At 36.0% G+C, this 25,295-nt stretch overlaps 1 protein-coding gene across 4 annotated transcripts in view; it reads left to right on the top strand.

The window, feature by feature from the left end:
* Positions 1-17,257, top strand: part of LOC107086881 (contactin-3-like) — a 66,470-nt gene extending 49,213 nt beyond the window's left edge. For all 4 annotated transcript variants that reach the window (XM_015378119.1, XM_015378118.1, XM_015378117.1 and 1 more), the window contains exons 15-23: positions 3,562-3,720; positions 5,940-6,089; positions 6,173-6,243; positions 7,547-7,781; positions 8,239-8,348; positions 10,111-10,297; positions 10,518-10,630; positions 10,758-10,926; positions 14,967-17,257. In XM_015378119.1, coding sequence (XP_015233605.1) covers positions 3,562-3,720; positions 5,940-6,089; positions 6,173-6,243; positions 7,547-7,781; positions 8,239-8,348; positions 10,111-10,297; positions 10,518-10,630; positions 10,758-10,926; positions 14,967-15,064 — 1,292 coding nt within the window. In that variant the 3' untranslated portion in view covers positions 15,065-17,257. The remainder of the gene's footprint in view (positions 1-3,561; positions 3,721-5,939; positions 6,090-6,172; positions 6,244-7,546; positions 7,782-8,238; positions 8,349-10,110; positions 10,298-10,517; positions 10,631-10,757; positions 10,927-14,966) is intronic.
* Positions 17,258-25,295: the final 8,038 nt, after the last annotated feature.

Genomic DNA, 25,295 nt, shown 5'->3' with positions numbered 1-25,295 from the left:
TGTTTGACCCGAGTAGAGACAAGTCAATGAGCCGATCCTTCCTCATGTATAAGAGTTTTAGTTTCAACTGGTTTAATTCCATTAAAAACTTATCTTTAAGGAACCATTTGCAATATAATTATTAATCCAAAAAATAATGAGCAAATAATAGTTAGTTGCAGTCCTAATTGTTAGTATGGTCATGAAGTTTAATTTTATTTATATTATACTACCAGACATGATTCTAGAAATAAAGGTCCCTAGGGATATTGTGAACTAAGATCTGGCTTCACCTATGGTGTTTTGCAGAGGAAATGACACGGTCAACAAAACTAACTTAATTTAAAACATTGTGTCTAACTATGAACAATAATTATACTACAAATGTGAAAAATATAAATGTATAAAATCACAGGGCAAATGGGGTCTAAAGAATAAGCAATGGGATTCAGACGCTCTATTGTCCTTTCAGCTTCGCTTCCAGCAAACCAAATCTCTTAGTGTAGGAAAAGTCTGTCAGTTAGGAATAACCAATGGGTCATTATTTATACCTAAAACTAATACGGTTGTGGTGATTTAATTGATTTAGCATTTATCAGTGAAAAAATGAAAACAATATTTTTTGTTGTGATCACTGAGTCCGGGTACGGCTATTTTTGCCCAAATATAGTAACACTTCACTTCTGACATCTTCTGGCAGTGACGTCACGGTGCAGTACGCCTAGCGCAATTCTCCCCGCTTTACAAGCAAAATCAATGGGAACTACTAGACACATCTGCAATCAACAACAATTATTAAATATTTTGAGAGGACTTTACAATTGAAATTTGTGACAGCTATAGTTAAACTAACGATTTATGTGCATGACAGTTGGATATTGTAATATATTAGGTAAAATTGGAAAAAAAATCTGTTATTTCACCTTGCCAATTCGTGATCCTCCACGGACGGGTTCGTCGTGGGATTGCCAACTTGAAGAGGGAGGATTAGCCATCGAACTTCTGGCCAGAGAAAAAACACATCAATAATCCGTTACTCTCTGCTTCGCATAGTGCACTGGTCGTCACCATCATGGATAATAGCGTGTTATGACAAACACCAAATACAGCACTGGGACTTGCTCAACAGCTGATACCGCACCATGACGTCACAAACCAGTAGGTGGCAGTAGTGCTCTTTGACAAACATGGATGTCCCCGGAAAAGCACATGCAAATGAAATTACTCTTAATTAAAAACACATATAATTTATTGAAAAGTATGTAACAATTTCACACTTAAAGTACTTTCAGAGGTTTGTATTCTGAATGTGACCGGACCTTTCCTTTAAGTGTTTTACGGTTGGTATTACCAATGTATCAACTGGTAGCTACAGAAACAGCCAACCCTGCAACACTACTTAGAGTTCTACAACAGGGCAGTGTGTCGGCCACAAAATTATAAGCAATAATAAGTTGTTTTTTTTCAGTTTTACGTTTATAATTTTCACATTTGTAATACAATTATTTATGGCAGTAAGAAACTATCTTGTACACTATGTTGGTTTGGTTGACTGTTTTATTTCCCCTTTAATGTCCCATTGTGGTTTTGTGTGTTTTTTTGTCTTTTATTTACACATAAACATCTGCAAATTGTACCACAGGATTACTCAGTTGTTAATCTAGCAGAAGCTGGTTATGCAGCTATGATATCATCATCTAAATTTCCTGGAATGGTTTAAAGTCAAAGTATCGTAGTGTAGGAAAACACTTTAATACAAAGAAGAAGGGAAAAGAAATCCGTGATCCAAACAATCTTGCTATAAATGTAGTTGTCAGATTTAACGTAGGATGGCAATAAATGGCTATAGGAACAAGGTTGCTATATGTAAAGTTATATATATATGTTTTGTGTGTGTGTGTGTGTGTGTGAGTATTTAACACAAAGGTATATTAATCACAACTTTTAAGTGTTTTCAATCTTAACAACAATAATTATTTAGTATTTTTAAGAATTAAATAAAAGCTAACTTAGCCTTATGTTATCTGAGGCAACAATCCAATGTGCTTAACACTACAAATACTTTTCTGTTTATATTACTTGACTAAGGAAATGACAGCACATGCTTTCATTTGTAATGATAGTCCTAGTTTTGTTTGCAATTACCTCATATTTCACAATCTTATACTTTGTTTATGTTGTAGAGTGGGGTTTTCAGTCTTCTTTTTGGTCCCCTCCCCTCGCCGCACTGAAGGTCAATGATAATCGCTTCTGACACAAAAGGCTCCTGAGTGATCATTTGGGTGCTTGTTTTCAACAATAGCAGCAGTTAATGCTTCAGAGGATGCCTCACAAACACTCCTTCAGACGAGGAGGATGCTTACAGAGAAGGTCACTGTGTAAAGATAACATCATTGTCAATAACGTTCAAACCATGTGGAGAACACTCTCGCTAAAGTTTGACAGCTGCATTCCCATTATGGCCCTCAAAAAGAAGTGCGTCGGTCCCTCTGTTTTGTGTGCTGCTGGAGCTTTATCATTGTTTCACCAGTGTTATTCAGACCTGAGAAGAGATTTCACAAACTTTGATAGGGTTCCAATAATCTCAGTATAATATATAAATCTGTCTCTGCAGAGTAAGAAATAAAAACCCAGACTGACGCTTGTCTCTCCATGTTAATGAAAGACCATTGAAACGCTCCAGGGAGACATCCTGTTGCCTTCAGCCAACCAAATATAATTAAGAGGATAAGGAATTGGTCCTTGATTGTCTGCCCCATTAATATGTATTAATGGTGCTAGTGTATTAAAGTTTTTTGTTATCGAAAGCCACTAATGAGTTTTAAAACGATCAATATCTCTAAAGCCAAAGCTTTAAGGCCAAACATGAGGGAAGCATGAGGTGTAAGCTGTAGATTACTTGTTATGGGGCATTCATACTAATTTTGTAGTTGTTACTTTTTTATGATAACTAATTAAAATATTGTCAAAAATTTATCAGCTATAAATAAAAAGGTGGGTTTTTTGAGCAAAGTGTTTTTTTTTTTTGTTGTCTCATTATTCTGCAGACTGACTCAATGTTCTCCAGTGGTCCATTATTTCTGAGAAGCCAGCACATTCAATAAAACAGGGAGCTAAAGTAAAACATCACACCGCTTAATTGGTGGGATAATTCAAATAAATGATAAAAGTTTGGCTCCTTGGGGCTGCAAGGGCCCGTCTTCATCTTTTAGCTTTTAATTTGACTCCCTGCTTCTCTGCTGTTCAATCGATCCATTACCGCGAGCACTATGAAAGGCAGGGATTACATGTTGGGAGAAAGAGGAGGATAAATCCTGAATTAACTTTTAATTCTTTGTGAAGGGCACTGCTTCGAATGGAAGTTATTTTTTCCCTTTTTCTTTTCCGGAATGTTCTCCTGCTAATGTTGATATGAAGACCTAAAGGCTGTGGAGGATTACAATATGACTGGGATGTATTTCTTAATCATTGTTAGTCACGTATGTCTCATAAAATGTGAAGGCACACTCATCCTTTTGGTAAAAAATTGGCGTCTTTGCACGTGCGATTCCCTCACCGTGTCCTTTCCCATGTTTGAGCCAGGTCCCCCCAGCCCCCCGGACTCGGTGACGGTGGAGGAGGTGACAGACAGCACGGCCCAGCTGGCGTGGAGCCCCGGCAAAGACAACGGCAGCCCCATCATCAACTACATAATTCAGACAAAGACTCCGTTCACGGTGGGCTGGCAGAGGGTCAATACAGGTACTCCATGCTTGTTAATACATTTACATTTTAAAGCATAGTCACTGATTTCTACTATGTATGTAACAACTTGAAGGTCCTTGCAGGGAGGTTTTTGTGTCCTAGGGTTTAACGCTATTTAATTTGTGATTTAATATGCTTTAGTACAAAAATATACACAATTGAAACTAGATATTACACATAAAATGAATGGATATTTTTTCTTCCGACTGTCGCTTGGCATGAAGAACAGATAGCTTGTCATATTTTAGGTCAGTTAGGATTATTTTAACTATTGAAAAAATATAAAGCTTTTTTATGTCAAAATATTACATACATTTCTTTAATGTTTGGTTAAACTGCCCTTTAAACTGTATGTTCAGAACTTCCTCAAGCTTCTCCAAAGCCTTTTCTAAGATTTTGGCCCATCTCTTTGAACCAGTGAAACTGAGTGAAGTTTTGAAGGCAGCCTTTCCCTTGGGACTAAAAATTGGTCTTTGTTATTGTCACTCCAAAACATTGGATAAGTTCTCTTTTAGCCACGTTGTAACAGATTTTGCAGTCATTGTCAGATTTAAAAAACCCATTGGTGCCCAAGCTTTAATATCCTGTCTGATTTCTTCAGTTTTTGCACATTGCTTTTCCCTCGTGATGCAATCTATTTAGTGAAAAGTAGATTTGTCCATTCTGCTGCAATGTCCCACTTGTAACAGTATTCTTCTACCCACGTACTTCACATCAGGTATGATGTTCTCATCATTGTAGGGTTCAAAATATTTTATTCATTGGTGACACCTAAATGTAGCTATACAAATTAGGGTGGCTATTTTGATTAATCAAAAAAGCAGATTAATAGATTCATAATCAGATGGCAAAAGGTTCTTTAAAGAAGGTTTTACACTGAATTCAAACCAGGTGAAGCTAAAATTGTGCACTTAGAGGACTTCTGGATAGAGCATGTTAATAGACAATAAAAAAGTTTTTCATCTTACAAGCAAACATTTTTATTTATTTTTTTACAATTTTGGAATAATGACTGCTTTGAGTGGGTTTCTCTTTCAGCTAAAGGTATGTTTTAATGTCTCTATAATCAAGATAATATCTAATCGATTACTTAATTAGTTGATGATTATTTCAATAATCAATTAATTTCTATCAATCCAAATAGTTCTTTAAACCGAATGTAAGGGCATTTTGAATAATTTTCAGAGCTTAAAAGCCTATGGGTTCAGTATAAATAAAGATTTAGAACCGCAGAAATGTTGTTCCATTGACACATTTAAGATGTGTTGCACTTGCAATATGCAGCACATATAAAAGCAAAGATTTAAAAATAGAAACATAACATGCAAACAACTGTATGGTTCAATCTGTGAAGTATATAGAGTGCATTTATATCCACAACTAGCTACTATAAGACCAAAATATTTAATAAACATTTGATAAAGGGCAGTTTATTATTATCCAACCTCATACAGTGTGTGTAGATCTATTATTATTAATAGATTATTATTTTTGTCCTTATTATTGTTCTTACTTATGTTATACACATTGATCAAATGTGTTGACTATTTCCAGTTTCAATTGTGTTGAATAATCCTTAAGCATTTAGGATTTTTATTTATTGAAATTCATTTATTGTCATTCCAAAAGTACTGATATGTGCATTTATTTTAGTAGCAGCCATATGTTGGGAAAAAAATTATTTAAAGTTACGAAATAAAATTGATAAAATAATATGAAATAAAATTGAAAAGCTGCTTCTGCTCCCTACAAGCGTAGTTTAAAATGGAATTAAAGTGCTTTGCAGACACCAATGCCAACAGCAAAACCTTTTTTTCCTAAATTATACATTCATTTTTACAGCATTTATCCTTTTTATATGCATGAAAAAAGTTGATAGTCATTTTGAATTAATTTTGAACTCTATGGGGAATTTATCTATTTTCAAACCCTTAGAAATTTTAAACCTGCAAGAAAATCTTGGGGTGGCAAATAGGAAGCCATGCACAGATTGTTTTTAAATGCAGTTCTGGGAATGATAGATTTACACCTTAGTGAAAAATTCAGCTTCTAAACTCACTTTTGATCCACCTTTCCGGTTTTTATGTGTTTTAGTCTTAAATCCACTTTATGATGTAGCTGAAATGCTTTATGTGTATTTATGTTGTCATCTCTTTCCACTGTGGTTGTATGTTTGATAGGGTTTGGACCCTATAACAATGTTTTATTTCTTACAGTTCCAGAGGTAATTGATGGTAAAATTCTCACTGCTACTGTGGTTGACCTGAACGCCTGGGTTGAGTACGAGTTCAGAGTATTGGCCAAAAACGGTGTTGGAGTTGGTGAACCTAGTCCCGTGTCAGTGAAGACTAGAACAGAGGATGCAGGTGCAGAAAAATCGTTGAAATTGAATCCTACTGCTTTGTTTTTATATATGCAGATGAGTAGGGGAAGTTGTCTTGTTTTGCAGTTCCAGATGCAGCCCCAGGTGATGTAGGTGGAGGGGGAGGAAGCAGATATGAACTGGTCATCACATGGGAGGTAAGTCATCAGTCTTATGTTCTTCTCTATCTATTATTTACTGCTTACAGTCAGTCTTTTTTTATCTTTGCGAGAGGTCAGGGGAAATCTGACGATGCCTTTGATTTGGTTTATTTCTGCGCTGTTATTGTAGAGAAAGTATAAACAGTTGTGTCCAGTTTGTTGAAGACAAATACTTTGTTGAACCAATTTCTCAAGGCAGTTATGGTGAAAAATGTGTTTTGTTTTGCTTTGTTGTTGTAACCATCTAGAACAGTTTTTACCTGCTGTTCTTTATAAAACTGTTCTAAGCTGTCAGATTGGATGGAAAGGGTCGGTGAACATCCATTTTAATGCCACTGATATTAAATCTTATTATAATTTAGTTCCAGATGTGGCCTGGGTCATTGTAGCACATTAATATGTTTTTGAACTTATCTCCTTAGTGTAGCTTTAGATATATATGTAGAGTTATTGACCTATTTGAAACTTGTCTGAACCATTTTTCTCCAGCCTCCAACCGATTTTCTGTCCAATCAGCACTGACCAGCTGTTCTTTTCAAATAAAAAGCATTTCTTGAGCTCACGCACAATTATATAGTACTCTGTTTGCTTTTCACGTTAAATTCAGATAACATAAAAAAGGTTTGCCGTAGTATTACACTGCAAAATTTTCTGAAAATGAGTAAAAATGTCTTAAATTAAGTAAATTTACCCTTAATTCGATGATGGAATTTGTATTTTCTACTTTTAAATGAGATAATTAGATAATAAGCACTTGAAATAAGAAACTGCAATTGTCTTGTTCCATTTGCAAATTGTCTCTCTTACCCCCCATTTAAGAAGAAATTCACTTATTTTAAGAAAAAAATGACTTATTTAGATTTTATTTTTTGCGGCGTACACATAAAATTGAGAAATGCTCAATGGTACTTCTGTAAGTCTGTATGCAGTTTATGAAGATCGGGTGGGTTTTCAATTCTTTTAGCTTATTTAAATCCACACCTTTTAAGTCTGCCATTGAAGCAAACTGGTTTTGTGGCTGGATAATAAGATTCTAAGGTTCTGAGTTACAGGGCTAATTTAGTACTTTATTAAGTGCCAATTAACTTTTATTTCAAAAAACAGCTTGCTTGGTCTGTAATAAGCACAGAGGCATTTTGAAACAGTATCTTACTTCTCATTTCATTATCTCAGGTAGGTCATGAAAGCAATTTGTGGGTCATGTCTGAGTGTGCAGTGATTGCATAAGCCCAGTGCCGGAGTGAATGTGACTGGTCTGTATATATTTTAATATCACTATAGTTTTGTGTTTCACTCTCAGCCTGTCCCCGAAGAACTGCAGAATGGCGAAAGCTTTGGCTACATCATTGCTTTTCGCGCCTTCGGAGAAGTCAGCTGGACTCACGTGGCCACCTCGGCCCCCGGTGCGTCCCGCTACGTGTACCGCAACGATAGCCTCGCACCCTTCTCTCCTTTCCATGTGAAGGTGGGCACTTACAACAGCAAAGGACAAGGCCCCTTTAGCCCCGTTGTCACCATCTACTCTGCAGAGACAGGTAAGTATGGATATAATGGGGGCCGAACTAAGAAAAGCTTGAAAGCTACTTGTTTCTGGGAAAAAAGGACAAAGATCACAAAAGTGGTTTTACTGCATCTACTGCTTTAGAAATCACTTTTAAAGCAAGAGAAAGGCAGAAAATGTGGAACACAATTGCAAGACATTTATGTAAGAGTGGGTAGTGCGTTTTCATCCAAATATCACCACTCACTTCAATGGTTTTACCAAGGTAAAAAACCAGTTGGCATTTAGCTCGATGCTCCCTCTCAGCTCATGGAGAGGCAGTCAGTTTGTGCTGTAGTGTGGGTCTATTTACCAGCAGCACCTTTGTGCGGTGACTCATCTGTGCTCGGATCAAGATTTATAAATGTAAAAATGAATAAATATATATCTGCTTATCTCCATGATGCTGCATCCTGACAGAAATGCCGGGTCTCATGTTGTCTGTTTTTCAGAGCCAAGCGGAATGCCAGCGGGGGTTTGGGCCGGGAGTGTCTCAGCCTCTGAGATTGAGGTGAATTGGCAGGCTCTCACCATCACCCCTGAAAGGGTCCTGGGCTATGAGGTACTTTTCTTTTTACCCATATAAATGGAAGCAGATATCAAAGACGACACAATTCAAAACGCTTGTCATCACCTCAGTTTTCACCTCAAAGCCATCTCTTCAAAACTGCGTCGCTATGGAAATGCTATCCTCGCTTCTCTTCCAGACTGGAATTACACACTTCTTTGTATCAGCTTGACAGGAAAACATGTCAGAATTTTTTTCAGGAGAAGAAAGGAAAATTACCCATCTGCATGCTCGCTCTGATCTAGCTGTCATTTATGCAAAATCATGACACACATGACCTTAAAGAAACACGGGTCTTCATTTCAGTGAATAGTATTTCACAACCCAGATTCTAGTAACTATAACAATTTTTCGCTTTTAATTGTAATGCTAAGGAAATACAGGATGGATTGATTTTGAACTCAAAAAGCTAATATTATTTAAATTTATTGGCGGACACTCCGGCAACCTGATTAATCTAATTAAACCCGAACCATTCAATAGTTCCCAATTTCTTCACAGAAAACATATACTGTCTTTCTTTTTCATAAATCACTTGTTTACAATTATCAAACAAAGAGAGAAGCATAGGATATAAGAGTGGGCTTCATGTTCACTAGTGTTATTTATTGTTATTCTAATGATTAGGAGTGATAAAAGCGATAAAGTACGGTACGTGTCAATTTAGAATTTAATCAGTCAGACTTCAATTAGTGTAATTATTTAAATTTCATACTTTATTACGCACAACATGATGTATTGCAGAGTTAAATTATGGGACAGTAAATCCACGAGTTGAGTGACAAATTGTTAATTTCTCTAATTGTTTTCATCATTTAGATTGATTAAACGGTTGAACATGGGCTTAATTCCATGTTTTCATAATGTTCCTTTGATTACAGCCAAAATCACAGAATGTCTGTGTGACTGTGTGATATCCCCTTTCAAAAGAGCGAGTTTAGAGAAAGACTCTACATTTACAGTAGAAATAAAATGATCAACTATATCTGGCCTAACGTATGCTGCCATTCTTGGTCTGATGTGAGCAAGTGGAAAAATGCAACAGCCCGTCTTGTTAGATCATCAAAGCTGACCTCTCTTTGGAAGATTCACCCAGAAGCATCATTTTAAAGTCAAGCTTTCTGCCGGTTGACATGAAATAAGTCCAAAAGTTGCCATTTCCGTCCAGATACACATGAACATGTTTCTGAAGATTTAACATCGTCTTAGAAAAGTATTCATATCCCTTCATCTTATATGTAGGTTGTGACTTAATAAGGCTCAAACTTCAATGTATTTTATTTACATTTTTAATAGAAACTGAAAACTGTTTCAGCAGTTGCTGCTCAGTTAGCCATTGGTTGCTGGTTATATTAATCTCTGAATTCTGACTTTGTTTAAGGTTATTAATGGAGAGTAGACTTCTTTTCCATGTTTTAATATTTTGCAGCCATTTTTCTCTTTCACTTTATCATCCAAATGTGCTTAAAAAAAACCTTATCCATGATCTGTGTGGTTGCTACCTTGGTCCTGGTGATAAAACTTACCATCTATCGTATTTATAGCTAAGTACAAATTCACATTACAGTCTGCCCATTTTATTTGCATAAAGGAAAAAAAATCCCTTTTCTTCCTTAACATAAAACCTTTCTAAAATACTTTAGAAGATTCAGTAAAAATATGGCTAACTGTAAAAATAGTCCAAAAGACAATTGTATTTTTTGCAAGTTATTGTATAAATTTTTTATTTTTTGCATTTGCTTTCTGTTTCAAAAAGGTGGTTTACTGGGAGGATGATACCAAACCAGAAACGATGGGGAAAGTTAGAGTGCCTTGGAACCAAACCTCAGTAACAGTAAACAACCTGGAAGGAAACACGCAGTACTTTTTAACAGTTAGCGCCTTCAACACAGCGGGGACCGGCCCCTTTCTCCCTGCAATCAATGTCACAACAAAAAAGCCACGTAAGATGCATACATTTATGTAACAGTAATTGTTTTTGTAAAACCTTATATTCCCTTTAAATTTAGGCTTTTCTTAGTAAACCAAAAAATGCACATCCTTTACTCATACTTCTTTAAAAAGATAACCTGATATAGTAATAGGATGGTTCCATTATGCCGATAATGCAATCATGTGCTTCTGTGCCCACACTTTGAAATAAATCATTTTTATATCATGCAGCGCCTGCCCAACCACCGCTGAATGTAGAATGGACCCTAATTGGCTCTCAGCTGTCTCTTTACTGGGAGCCTGTGGTGGCAATGGAATCAGAGTCAGAAGTTACGGGATATCAAGTGAGTTTCTCTGCACTTGATGATGCCACGTTTATTAGTGCTGTATATTTGGCTGCAAGAACAGAGCTGGAGGTAGGGATACCTATTTATATTGCGTATTTTTCCTTGTCTCCCCTCCCACGTTCAGCTTTCATACTGGAGACAGAGACATAAAGAGGTAAACAGGTTCACATCAGCCAATTCCACAGCAGACCTGACCCTCCCAGAGAACGACGATGACTACATCATTCGCATTCAGACGCTGAGTGAGGGAGGACTGGGTCCAGCTTCAGATCCCATACGAATCCACAGACTGAGTGAGTTATTTGTTGTTGTATTTTTTTTTTTATTCCTGTCAAGTTGAAAAGACAAAATATGTGCTATCCCAGTTTGTCTGCTTTTGCTTTGGTTAAGTAAATAAATAAAACATATTTATTTAATAGTTCATCATTGTCACATAGCCTGTTTTATATAATTTTTTACTGACTTTTTGAATGAAAGCAGTCAACACTTTTAATTCTGACAGGGACGTTTTGTCCTCCATTAACTCAACAGTACTAATGTCCTTTACCACCCTCATTTGGCTCTACTGTGCTCATGTTTTGCTGAAATATGCAGCCCCATCCATCTCTGTCACCAGCGCTCTTTTTACTAGAAGCTATTACTGTCTCTCGGAGCTCCAGGGGGGCTAGTTTTCTCCTCTTAATGCTGCTGTACATTGTTGGGTGTTCTACGTAGAATCCCTTAAAAACAGCAGTTTAGGGAGCTTTTCTTTTAGATAAACACTTTTTTTCCCCTTTTTCTTTTGGACACAGAGTGAAAGCTGCGTGCAAAACACATTAGCAGGGAAATATAGAGCACTGTTTACAGAAAGTGGATTTTCTTGAAGTAGTTTCAAATGCTTGTCCAGCCATTAAACATTTCTTATCCCAGGGGGGAAATTTTTCTTAGAATGTTATTTCATAATAAATTGGAATCCAGCTGCACGTTACTATTAATTAAGTCACAAATGTCATAAAAATGTTGGAAATCAAACTCAAGACATAAATTAGTTTTACTACTTTTATGATGGGGCAGTTTGAGTTTTCTTTTTAGTGAATACAATCTCTTTAATCATTCATCTACCATGACTATAAGTCATCCAATAAAACATATTGATAAGATTTGCTAACCCCAAAAACTGATACCATGCTTTGAATATTTTATATGTTTTTTTATTCTTCTAAATGTTTTTGATAGCAGTCATTACTGTTTTCTGTTCCCCAGGAGCGTCAAACATCTTAAAGTAATTGTTTTAATAAAGAACCATATAGGGTTCCCACCAGGATGTTTATGAGCGTAGCAGGATAGGGGGTTCGCTAATTGACTTTATCACATTATATAGGTAGATCAACTTTAGCAAGACTCTAAATAAGTTTAAAAACTCAAGATGAACTATATAAAATTATATCTAGCATTCCAGAGGGTTATTTTAACCTGAATTAAATCAGGTTTATGTAAATCAATTTTATGTTATCCAATTCCACTCAATGAATTAAATAGATTGAGCATGTATTTTAGTGCAACAGGTTAAAAAAAATACAGAGTTTTACTATTTACATCCCTCTTTTCAATTAAGGGGAGATTGGTGGAAGCTTTGTGCATGGTGACTATTTTTCAATGGTGAAACGGTCCATCTTCTCTCTCTGGCTGCAGAAATGTCCTGCAGCTGCTGCGTCTGACTCAGGAGGGGCTCGCTCACTCACTGCTCCCTGAAGAGAGTAAACGCAACTGCTTTCATCTTGTCACCAAGACAGAAAATAGATGCTAGATTTGTCCCTAGTCATTTAAAAAAAGAAAAGAAAAAAAGAGTCACTGAAAGGGTCTTAAAGTCACTAAATATTGCAACAAAGTTACTGAGTTGGTAAAACCTGCTTTGGGGAGCAGAGCCAATAGAAGTCTTTCCACATATTATTTGCACATATCCTCATGATATGTGCAAGTAAAAACGTAAATGTGTTTAAAAACACAGTTTTCGCTGCCATTGTGCTCATTAAAAGTCAGAGTATTGCCGTTTTTCCATTGTCATTTTACGGGTTTCAGCTTAATCAGCTGCTCTGCCAAAATGTGCTGAGGAGGAAGCCCAGATGTCAGTCAAAGGGCCGCTAGATAATAAAAAAATTTATGTAATGACCAAAATTTTTGTGTAACCGTGACCTTTTTTGAGCGTAATTGCCTGTTACCCAAAAAGCACTGGCAAGAACCCTGCCATTCTTGGTAACTTAAAGTTACATTTGATTTGGGAGGCCTAGGCGGTGATGATTTTTGTGATTAGCTGAAATGGGAAGCATCCCTCTTACACTGCAGTTCTTCTTGTCAATTGACTCTGCATCTAAGCAATGAAGTTTGCAAAGACGAGACAGAATACTGGATACAAGGCATGATGGGTAGTTTTATTATAAGTGTTTGACTCTGGACCTGAGAAAGTCGAGCAAGAGGTGGAAATAGACAACGAGAGAGGGAGGATGACATGCAGCAAATGTTGTTCGCTTGTTGATTCTCTCTAGTGTTGATCCCCTTAATATTTCAAACCATCTCTAGTGTCTTTTGACCAATTAGCATGATAAGTGCCATTACCAAAGACAGGTACTGAATTAAAGAGAGCAACTTTCCTGTGCTTTATTCAGTCTTGCTGCTATCAGATGAACTTTGCCCCACGTCAGTTTGCTCCTTCAGCTGTTCAACAATACGTACCCATGGTCAGTATTAATTGACCACAGTATTTATGCACAAAGAAGTACGTAAGAAATTAAATTAAAAATGCCAACACATTTAAATGAGCAGCACCTTACTCTCTATTATAGGAGCTTGAAAGAAAACCAAACATGCCAAAGTAGAAAATAGTTTCCTTTTATGAATAGCTTGGCTTCAAACAAAAGGCTGGACCTAAAAAGACACCAAACAAGGAGAAGCTTTACTTGTCTGCAAAGTACTTCAGCCAAATTCCTGCCAGCTCCTCTGGACAAGATGCATGACAGATTGAAAACCAGATACTGCTAAAGCGGACATACACTGCGCGATATTTTCAATCATTGCACGCAGCTACAGCTCAAACTGTATGATGAAAACCTCAGAGTTTAAAAGTTCACTGCTCACCATGCATGTTCTCACACTGTGGCGATCTTACGATGGCCGACTGAATTTCAAACACCACACGATGCACGATCAGGCTAAAAGTCGGCCCAATCGAAAAATTCTCGGAACAACCGGAGAATCAGCCCGAAAAGGGCCCAGCTTAATGAAGTCACACCAGTTTTGTTGTTTGTTTTTCTGCTATTATTAGACATTTCTGAGTTGTTTAGAATTATACCAATCAGAAACTTTGAATTAGGATAAAAATGTAATAGTTTTATCGGAATAATAAGTCAGGATAAACAGAGGAGCTATCAAAACAGCATTTGTTATAACTGTAATTAAGGCATCAAACAAAGATTTTTTTGATATAAAGCCCCACCATGTTTAGTATTTTTACCTGTTAAGCCCGAAAACTTTCAGCTAAACAGGCCTGCATATTTTCACATAGATTGCTATAAATTATGCTCTTATGGTAACCGCATTAAAAAAACAGTCCAAAGCTATAAATCATACCATTATAAAACATACCTAAGGTTTGCAATCATTATCAATTACAGATGATTATCATCACAATAAATCACAGAAGTAATACCATTATTTATTTCTTTAATAACAATGAACAAAATCATAATTTTCTATCCATACTGGTGTCGGAAAGCTTACTTTGAAAACACATTTGCGTATTTCAGATAAGCTACTGCAACTATTATGCAAAACCTCCATGGAAAAGAAACTTCCCAATTCTTCCTTTATTATTTTGAATTGTTAAAACCAATTTCATATTGAGTACGGTTCTATGTATAGATGGGTTGTGACTCAGAAGAGCATAAGAAAGTGTAGGGAACCATCATAAGATCTAAAAAGTATACTTTTTCTGTCAGTGGTGCCTTGAAAAGGTTTTCTATTGTTTTTGTGACTGTGAAGACAGTGTGGAGTTAGTGGTTCCTTCTTTCTACTGAGAACAGAGAGACTTTTTAAAGAGCTTTTTGCTGCATAGCACTGCATATTATCCAGCTCCAGAATTAAGGTGGTTTCCTATATTTTAGTTGGTTATCTAAACAGAATGAGTAGCTCCTCATTAAAAAAAAGCAGCCACTGGTCATATTTAACAGTTTCCATTTCTGTTCAAATGTTTTCAGTCTTCTAGTATTTTGTAAGTTAGAAATAAAAACAGTTCATCACATGAATGTCAGCATAAGGAAATTAAGTTTTAACCATTTTCTTCTGTTTTTGTGTGCTGCAGGTATGAGCGCCCGTGGCTCCAAAGGCCTGAGTGTGGACACATCCCCTCTCTCCTTAATCCTCACTATTTCAATATGTACATTCAGGTCAATGTTGTGACACAACCTCTCTGCTTTATTTTCCCACATTTTTTTCTTTCCTTTTAAAAAGTAGCCATGTTTTATTTTTCTTCTTGCTTGGAAATGACAGTTTTATTGTGCTCTATAGAAATGTGTGAAGAAGTTGGAGCGTGCTGCCAGACAGAGTTAATTCACATTATTTGCTTGCCTTTATTTACTAATTTTTACTTGTGGATGTGACATTTTTGCCAGTTGGGAACAATATACCATTTCGGCTCTTTACTTTAATTCTTGAATAACACAGATGCCTTACTTCCATTCATGTGCCAAAGTAGTTTCAGCCTTCTTTTTGTAAAAAAAAATGATAGCATCATGCTTTTCTCAGCATTCAGTTTCATGCAGTTTACAATCATTAAGCACTCGGTGTAACTTTTAGAGGGCCTCGGTGAGAGATTTTAGTTTTGATCTCCAAAATTTCTGTATTCTCCTTCATGCATAAATCCGACCGTTTTAACATGTTCATTCTCACATGCTTGTGCCTTTGAACATTCTCACAACGGCCCCAATTATAAAGACATCCAGCAGCCTGTATTTATACATATATATGCTCCATTAGAAATTGGTTGTGTCCAGAAGTTTTGTCATAAAACACCCCATAGTGTTACCCATTTAGCTTATTATGGTTTAATTCCGTAAAGCTGAATGTTGGCTCCTTAAGGCTTTAACGTTTAAAAAATAAATAAATAAATAGCTGCAGTGGATCGCTGCCTAAAAATCTGGACTTGGCATCTAGAGACATGGCATGAGCCTGCAAACGGCAGTAGGAGCAGTGCTGCATTGTACAAGCGCCAGAGTGGTTTTTTTCTTTTCAAATTATCAGACGACTACAACAACAAAACTCTGGCATTTTTATGTCCAAATAGTAGATTCTTTCATTTGAAAAATTTGACAGTTAAATATATGATGTATTGTGTCTTTCACTTCCATTTTATAGGAAGGAATAAAACAGGTGAGCCATGAAACATAGATGTCTCAAAACGTTGTGTTTTCCCTCAGTTTCCCCCTGAGCAAAAACCTTAATGAAAATGTAGAGAGGACAACATTCACTTCAATCTATACAGCAAGAAAATGTAGCCGGCGGGCGAAAAGATGTTGAAATAGAGATGTTTATTGAGATGTAAATGATTTTCAAAGGCTTTCTTCCAACATTTCCGCTCAAGTTCAATTTGAACAGAATGTACGGACAATACACAATGACTACCTGAACTAAAACAGGCGTAAAAAGCCTATCGTTTAGAGGGTTAATCGTTCTGTATCATAAACTAAAAAGCTGTAGAGTGACTTTTAAATCAAATATAAATTTATTTATCTTTTCCAAATAAAACACCCCACTTTAAATCCAATGTAAATGAAGCTGTTATATCAACATTTCCAGTTTGTTCAGAATTCACTGATACGGATTCCAAAATATATTCTGCCAAATTTGGATGTACATTGAAGTTTACAAAAAAAAGTATTCACTGCTCACTTATAAGTTACCTGTTTGTTAACAGTGAGCCAGCATGGCAGCAAAAATTCACTCAGGTATCTAGGTGTGATGGAGATGACTTTCAACCATGTGAAATGGGCTGGTCTGAGAATTTCAGAAAGTGCAATTCATTGTCTTGACTTCACACAAAAATTGTCCAAAATGAGAAGAAATGTCCAATAAGCAGCAGCTGTAGGGATAAGAAAATGCCCCTTTTGGATTTTAGAGGTCTGGAAAGAATAGACACACCGGTTTAAGAGCATAGAAATAACCCTCTTTACACTGTATACAGAACAATAGTCTGTACACAAACAATGCAGCAAAAATCCAAAAATGCATGTCACTAATATCAGCTAAAAAAAAACTATGCTACAGTTTGCGCAGGCCCAATAAAATTGGACATAAACAGATTGGATCAACATTTTGTGTATATATGAGACCCGACTTTAACTGCAGCATTCAGAGTTGGTATAAACAACATGACAGCATGGATCAGAAATGCTTTTTATCAATGATTCAAGCTGCGGCTGCAGGGGGCACAGTGGTGCGGGAGATATTTTCTTAGTTTATTGAGCACATACAACCAGGGCATCTTTACTGAGTATATCAAGCTCACAGCCTAAAGAGCCAGTTAGTTTAATTGGAAAACAATTTTGGAAACAAATTACAGTTGTTATTGTTCAAACGTATTTATGTCATTTAAGGTTTGTGTCATTTAAGGTTTGTGGGTTGATTAAGAGCTTGCAAAGTATTGAATTATGATCGTATCACATTTAAATTCTGTCTTTCCAGGTAAAATATACTAAATATCAAGGAACAAGGAGATCTTTCTCTATTTTATATATACAGTATTTTAAAGTTATTATTTATATTGACTTTACCTTACAAAGGAAAGAAGATAAGATCAATATAGAGACCAACGCTGTAGATATAGAAAGGACAGAGTGGCAAGGTGCAGAAACTGTGAGCTTTTGGAATATCGAACACAACATACTGCGTGAATCGCATTGTGACACACAACTGCATAAAGAAAAAACGACCTAATTCCTTAAATTGAACCATGTCAACCTGGACATAAAGCATAGAGCTTAGCTATGTGTCTAATAGGCTGGATTTTAAAGCGCCTCAGGGCTCGGAACCATCTGACGTCAAGGACCAGCAGCCACAGAGAGCCCTCCCGCTGTGTTTTTTCTCACATCTCTAGTATTTGAGAAAATAATGGAAATGAATTCACCACGCAGATGACCTCTAACAGCCAACTCCAACAGGCATTTTGCTCTAGCACAAAACGACTTCACCTATAAATAATTAAATATCGTAGCTGTTTATACAGTTTGTAAAAGCCAGGATATTATTAGTTCATCTTTTAAGTGGTGTTTTATGTCTGATCCAACAAATGTAGCACAAGTAAATGTGAGAATTACCTTGAGGTCCATTGATCACCACTGTTAATATACTATTATTTACTCTGTATTCAAATTTAGTCAAAGGCAGGAGAGATGTTCATGGTTGAAAAAGATATCGTGCTTTTTGCTGATGAAGGTTCTCAGTCATCCAGGTCATAGTCATTCCGTAAAAATTCAAAAAATATCCACTGGACTTGGTTTTCAAGATTTGAAGACGTTTCGCCACCTCTCCAGGAAGCTTTCTCAATTCAAATGTCTTTTGTCGTGCTTTTCAAAGAATGAGATGAAAGTCAAAAAGAGTGAAGAAAATATCCTCATCGGGTAAAACAACTTCCACATTTGTGTGACTTTTCATAGCCAGTAGCTACGTCCATCTGTTATACCGTCTAGCATTTTCTGTCACCAAAACCGATAATCTGACGTTCCCCTCACATCCACTTTACACCCTCTTCACACCACCACCAGGCAAGTGGAGGTGAGAAAAGAAGATGGCTTTCAACATCTTTCTCACTTGTTTTTGGTAACAGATCCTTGCATTTAGAAAGGAGTTAAACACTGAAAAAGCCTTCCCTAAAAGACGACAGTTTGAACAGTTTTTGCAATTTTCTAATATCTGGCAGATCAAAATACTCATGAATAGTCAAATGGTGTCCTAACTATAAATTTATCTTTTTTATTTCCTAAGTTCCTAAGAAACATATAATAATACATCTCTCTCCCAGCTAAAGTAAGCGCAGTTGTAGGCCACAGTTTGTATATATATTTGCTTTGCTCAATGAAATTGGTAAAAGTTAAAATAAATAATATTTTACTTAATTGATTCGCTCAAAGGAATAAGCACGTTTCTGGCAATGTTGACATAATTCTACACTACAAATCATATTTGTCCATTTAAATGTTACTATTTAAGACCAAGTGCTCAACATCTGGACATCCAATAGTTCAATAACAGCATTATGGCAGCATCATAATAATAGCATGTTACTGAATTTTTAACACCTACAAGCTCAGATTGAAGAAAATATTTTAACAGTCATTGTTATGCACAGATGATTTTCTTTAGACGAAGAGAATTGACAGACACCGCAGCTGACTTTTTCATTAAATCAACTTTTTTTTTTTTATCTAAAGTAGAAAATAAAAGTAAAATATAACAATTGGCTTGTGATCAAGGCATTAAAATATTCTAAAATCTTAAACAACCTTTTTGTAGTTTCCTCTAACAAAGAGGCATGTTTCTAGTCACCACAGCTACGTTGATTGCCAAACATAGCTTGGCAGATAGTTGACTTCAGGATTAGCACTGCTACTAAATTCACAAAAACTGGAAACAAGCTTAGATTCGTTATCCAAAATCAACTCTCTGAACCACATGACATACAGCAGCTGTTTTCTTGTACTAATTTGATATATTCATTTACAATGCAGCCTCTATAGCAAATCAGCCTTACTGGCTTGTTTACAGTAAATGATAATGGAGAATAACAGCCAATCCAATTAAACCTCAGTTATGTTTTAATCAAAATGTTTAGTTAGTATTTGTTACTAAAAGTAAAGTATCTGGTGCTGTAAGGATGTGACGATTACTGAATATTGTTTTAAAACCAAAGTAAATATTTATTATCGTACAAGAAAGGCGGATGTGTAACATATGAAAGCCAGTTAAAAGGGGGAAACGAGAAGTAAATAGACTATAAAGTAGATATTTATTAAATAGGATACAAAATAAAAAATCAAATAACTTCAAATCAGATTATTTTGCTTGAAGAAAACATTCACAACTATTTCTATCCTGGAAAAGACAAATAATTTGTAAGTTTAGATTTTAAACTATCAGTTGGATCATATGCATATGGTTAACATTTGTAAAACTTAATTTCATAAAACACGTTTCCTCACTTCCGGTCCTCGAGGTCTAGTGTTTTTCACCTTTTTTATGTTTCTCTGCTTCATCACACCTGAAGCAGAGAAAGATCATTTATTTTACTCAGGTGTGAGTGAAATAATCTGTTAATTAGTTGAACTCTTGGTGATATTTAGAATATATACCACATACTGCGGATTTAATTTTAGCCATTTGACTTAGGTGTGTGCAAACAGAGACACACCTAAAAGAAGCACGACACACAGGCCCCCGATTACTGGAGATGAGGAACCCTGCCTGCTCCGGCCGCTATTCAAAAAGCTGAAGTAGTGTCTTATAGTGAGGATGAACTGCAAACGTGTCTCAATATCGTGTCAAACATGCTGCTTTGCTTGAGTTTGAGTTTTCACCTCTTCCTTCCCTCTGCTTCCTTTGAACTTTTTCATAACAACATAACAACTGAAGACTGTTGCTCATGCAAGCTTGTAGTGCTTATCTGTGGTGGGTTAACACATTAGTAAACATTAGATGAGTGAGTTTCCAGCCAGCTATTCACCAATCAGGGCCAATCATCCTGAAAATCAACTAGTCAACTAAGCATTTTTCTTTCCTTCAGATGATTCTGGTTATCATAATGCTATATTACCAGTTTACTGTCTTTTTTATCTGAATCATGGTGAAAGAAAGGAAATGATGAGGTTTCTGTGCCGAAAGAAACAGACAGCCTACCGCAATGGCAAGTTATATAAGATCTTTACCTATCATTTCAGCTGGATTAAATAAAGGATCAAGAAACATCTTGAACATTTTAAAACAGGGATATGGACATTAGAGTACAAGAGGCTGAAATATTTATAGGAAACTCCAATGATTTATTCATTAATAGGCCATTTGAAATAGGATTTTCAGTCTTTCTCTACATCCGTCTGGGCACCCAGCCGAAGCCAGCTGATATGCATCATCATCATCGGCCATTATAGTTGGGACAGGACGTTCAAAGTGCTGCCAATTGTGCCAGTCTGAAAACTGCAATCTAGCCACCAGCTCTTAACATTATTTGGCTAAATATATGGTCAGCTGTGTTTTATTTCTATGTGAATCTGTCCTTTGCTGTCAGTTGTATTATTACCTTTTTTTTGTGTAGTTCGTGATGTCCCTGTTTGCTTATATATTTCAGTGAAAGACCACCGCCGCCACCACTCAGGTACTTAGACCTGCTTCATTCTATCATTCAAATGCTCCAAGGTGGCAGGAGTGAATAGATCAGAGAGGTATTACTTCAGAACACAATGGCCCATTTAACAGTCGGACTTGATGAATGGAAAGCCTGACGTGTGCCATGATTTAGCAGACATTAAAACATCTTAATAAATTAGAGCAAGCCTGAGGGGGATCTGTGGGGAAAGGGCATTCGACTAATGGCACTAATGACACCCATGTAAGACTAATATATCAGGATTTAGGGAGGACTAAATCAGGATGGTTCTATCAGGATGACACCAGGAAAGGTGTAAGCAGGAGAAAAAAAGACCGAACCTCGGTGAGCACAATTGTTTACGGTTATCCTTTAATCCCACAGAGTCATGAGCAAGTGATTTCAAGAGGACCCGTCTGGTATTTAAATATACATTTTTTCCAAACTCTTTTCTTGTTCGTAACAATGCTTGTGGGCGCAGGGTAAGTGAAGCATCACGGGCATTCGAGTACAATTATATACGCTCAGTGTCTGGTGCGAAAAAATGGATTTGACCCGGTCAGGAGCTACAGTGTGCTTTTATATTAAATGACCATAAATTGTCAGAGTAAGAGAACTTGTGGAAAAATCCACAGTATACAGACTATGTTGGGTGCATCTGTCTTTTCACCACCCCTCGTAAGTGTAAATGATTCCGAAACTGCTTTGAAGTCTGATTCAGTTTTTCTTATTTCTGTTCCTGTGGCTTTCTGTGCGAGATGACCTATGTATGTTCCTCCATCACTTTGTTTTGAACCAACTGAGGTTACATGGGAACGATTTGACTGATGTATGGCTCATACAAGCTGAAAAAAAGGCAACATTTATGTCTTTGGTAGATGGAAGCATTGCCAGCCTCTTTGTTTTGTAATGTATTGGTACTGTGGAGATGAGCTGATTTGGATGTTTTCTTTCTAAATGTTTGATATGGTTCCTAATTGTTCCTGTTTTATTTCCTTTCTTCTCTGCACAAAGGTCAAGTGTTGTTTAAAATGATAATTTCCAGTATGAAAACCAATCTCTCTTACCATCTTATGAACTAATATTACATACAGCACCCTCAACAATTATAGATAGATTTGTAAAAAAGCTCAAAATAAATTCATCTTTTAATGGAAGCAGTGCATAAAAGTTAATTTCATGTAATTTTATCTTGTATTCCTGGGGAAACTGGAAGTCAAAGCTTAATGTTACATGGGTTTCTATTGTATGGTTTATCGCGTTAGCCTTGCAGCTATTAGGTCCTGGGTCTTTCTGCTTGGACTTTGCGTGTTCTTACCGTGCATGTGTGGGTTCTGTCTTGGTACAGAAACATGGCTGTTAGGTTGATTGGTGACTCTAAAATTGGCTTTAGGGGTGTTGTTAGTTTTATATTGTATGACTGACTTGCCCTGGAGTGGACTGGCAACATTTCCGGGGTGTACCCTACATTTATGAAAAAAATGTAGGCACTCCATGAAGCTGAAGGATGAGCAGTGGAAGATGGAGTTTTTTTTAAAGTCTTACATACAATCAACTCAATTTGAGGCCATAGGTAGACTTAAAATATGTCAGGATTTGCATTTAGTTAAATTAGAAATTCAGATATCATGATTTGGTTTCTCTTTTGACTTTTTTTTCTTCTGTTTTTTCTGTTTTTGATAAATACTTAAATAACTTTTTCTGTGCATTTAAGTTCTGGCTAAATATTTATCATCAACCATATTAATTATGTTCTGTTAAGATTGAGTTAAAAAAATATACAGCATTATGTATATGCTCGGGTCCTTTACCAGGCCTATATATATATATATATATATATATATATATATATATATATATATATATATATATATTTATATATATATATATATATTTTTTTTTTTTTTTGCATTTTTAAAAACTGTTAAAAGGGAGATACTTTGGGGAGATACTGATGACAATTTTTCTCTTTTGTAGTTTTGAAATAGGAAAGTTAAGTTTCCTTTAGAATATAATTATTTTTGTAAGAATTTGGTTAACAGTTCTTAAACCTACCTGTTTCATTTCAAGCAGCCTATTTGTATATTAAATATTTATTAGTATTTATTTTCTTTCTAGAATTTGAAATAATTTAAAGATCTGAATTATCTTAGGATATATTTCCTATTTATATAGGACTTTAGTTTGAAGTATAATGATCTGACTTAAACTTTACCTGCAGAAACCTTTATTAACCTGCATTATATATTGTTGGTTACATTAATATTTTGGAATTTTTAGAGGCTTAAATGTCCTAAAGGTTGAAGTTATGGCAGGCTTCTATATTGTAAAAAATGATGAATTTATTTTAGGTGTTCTTACTGTCTACCAATGCTGCCAATAAAAATTGAGGGCTCTGAGCTGTATGTAATATGTTCCCCTCTCAATTCTGAGATCTGATTTTCATGTCCTATTTGGACTTGAAAATATCTTTAAAAATTACTTGAATTTGGAATAGAAAATGCTCCGGCTGCTATGTCAGTTTTCTGTGGCCTGATGTAATGTACCACAAAACTAAATACGCTCTATTAATATTTTTTTGGTTTTTATTTATATATTTTTTGGTTATTATTATTCACAGTTGGAAAATTTGACTATAAAACAATTTAAGATACCTAAATTTCATAGCTTAAAATATATCAGTGAAAATGATAATTGGAGCTCCGGATGACAACGCTTGGCCTTTTTTATTTGTGACTCCTCAGTATTTTCATGTCCTGGTGATCTCTGTGAGATCTTTGACTTAAACATTTTCACATTGAAAAGTGAACAGTTGATATGCGGAAGATGTGCATGTATTATTGTTTGGTGGATTTGTGTTTTCTAAATGAGGGACTTAATAAAAACAGTTCACTGAGAATCTTCTTGTGAATTTTTCTGCTTTTCTATGGTTATTCTATTTTCAGTATCAGCAGATTTACTGTTTTTTACTGCATGAGGAATTCAAGGAGAGCCCTTGGGTGCCATGGTACCTATAAAACATATTATATAAAGAAAAAGCTTATAAAATGGGGGAAATGGTTGCAGTCCTCTTAAGAGGATTTGATGTGATATTTGTATTGTTACGCATCACTATGAGAACCATTATTAAAACACATTTAATGAGTGTAATTATACATCTAATATTTCCAAGATCATCTTATAGAGCTGAGTCAAGCTGTTGGCCTTACACAGCTCTCTCTTTCAACAGATCTGGGTTTTTTAGGGCTTTCGGGAAGTTCAGAGACTTTCCACTGAAACAACAGAATGACATAGAAAGCTGCTGTGAAATATTGATCTAACTAGTGTTGCAGAGATGCTTTTAAGATAATAAGAAGGAGAGGACCTTGTGAACAGATCGATTCAAATGGGAAGTGAAGAAAAGAGAGGTTTCTCCCCACACACCACAGATCATTTATAATGAGGTGGTGTGTCAATACTTGAGCTCTTCACATGCTATCGACCACTGGACCAGGACAATGGGTTGTGCGGTTAATGTTAACACAAGGAGAAATGAAAGATTTTCAGTGGTTATTTCTAAATCATAGTGTAACACTGAAAGATGGATATATTTTGCAGAGATGCTGGTGATTACATGATTGGTGCATATTGCTTCTCCCAGTGCAGCAGCTGTTCCATAGTTACCACAGTGTTATAATGTCCACACTGCCCCCTCATGGTCGTAGTATCCCGATGCACCTTTCCCAGCCGAGAGCAGGCAACACAGAAGATGTTGCTGTGTCTGCAGTATCACTGCATTGGATGGATGCACTGTTGACCAGCGCCTGCTCCTGCAGGATTTGTGGCAAAAAGCAGTTAGATTTCTGAGCAAAACTTAGCATTTGAAAAGGCATCAGCGTATACTGATGTGAGTCAAAAAAAAAACATGGAAGCACTATGCAGACCCAAAATTAACTTTGGGTCAAACTATTTGAAGCCCAAAAAGCAATGTGATAGCGGCTACCTGTAAACAATCAAGGTTTTTTGTTTCCTTCCTGTTCACTTTTTATTGGGTTCTTTTTTAATTCTGTTTCACTGCCAGGGCAAACTTTAATTGTGTGTTGACTTGTATCCGTGAAATAATGTTACTCCCTAATTTAACAGTATTCATCAATAAACTGTGAATTTTATTTTTTTTAATTGAATTAGCTGTACATTCCGGCCCCGTTAACTTACCTCTGTGAAGGTTTTACTAAGCATGTGTACCAAGTATGTGTGCAATTGTGCAGCACACTGCAAGTTATTTTAACCTAACATCAG

This window comes from Cyprinodon variegatus, unplaced genomic scaffold, assembly GCF_000732505.1.
Source record: "Cyprinodon variegatus isolate N-32 unplaced genomic scaffold, C_variegatus-1.0 Scaffold165, whole genome shotgun sequence".
Taxonomy (NCBI): domain Eukaryota; kingdom Metazoa; phylum Chordata; class Actinopteri; order Cyprinodontiformes; family Cyprinodontidae; genus Cyprinodon; species Cyprinodon variegatus.
This window is presented reverse-complemented; position numbering and strand designations above follow the sequence as displayed.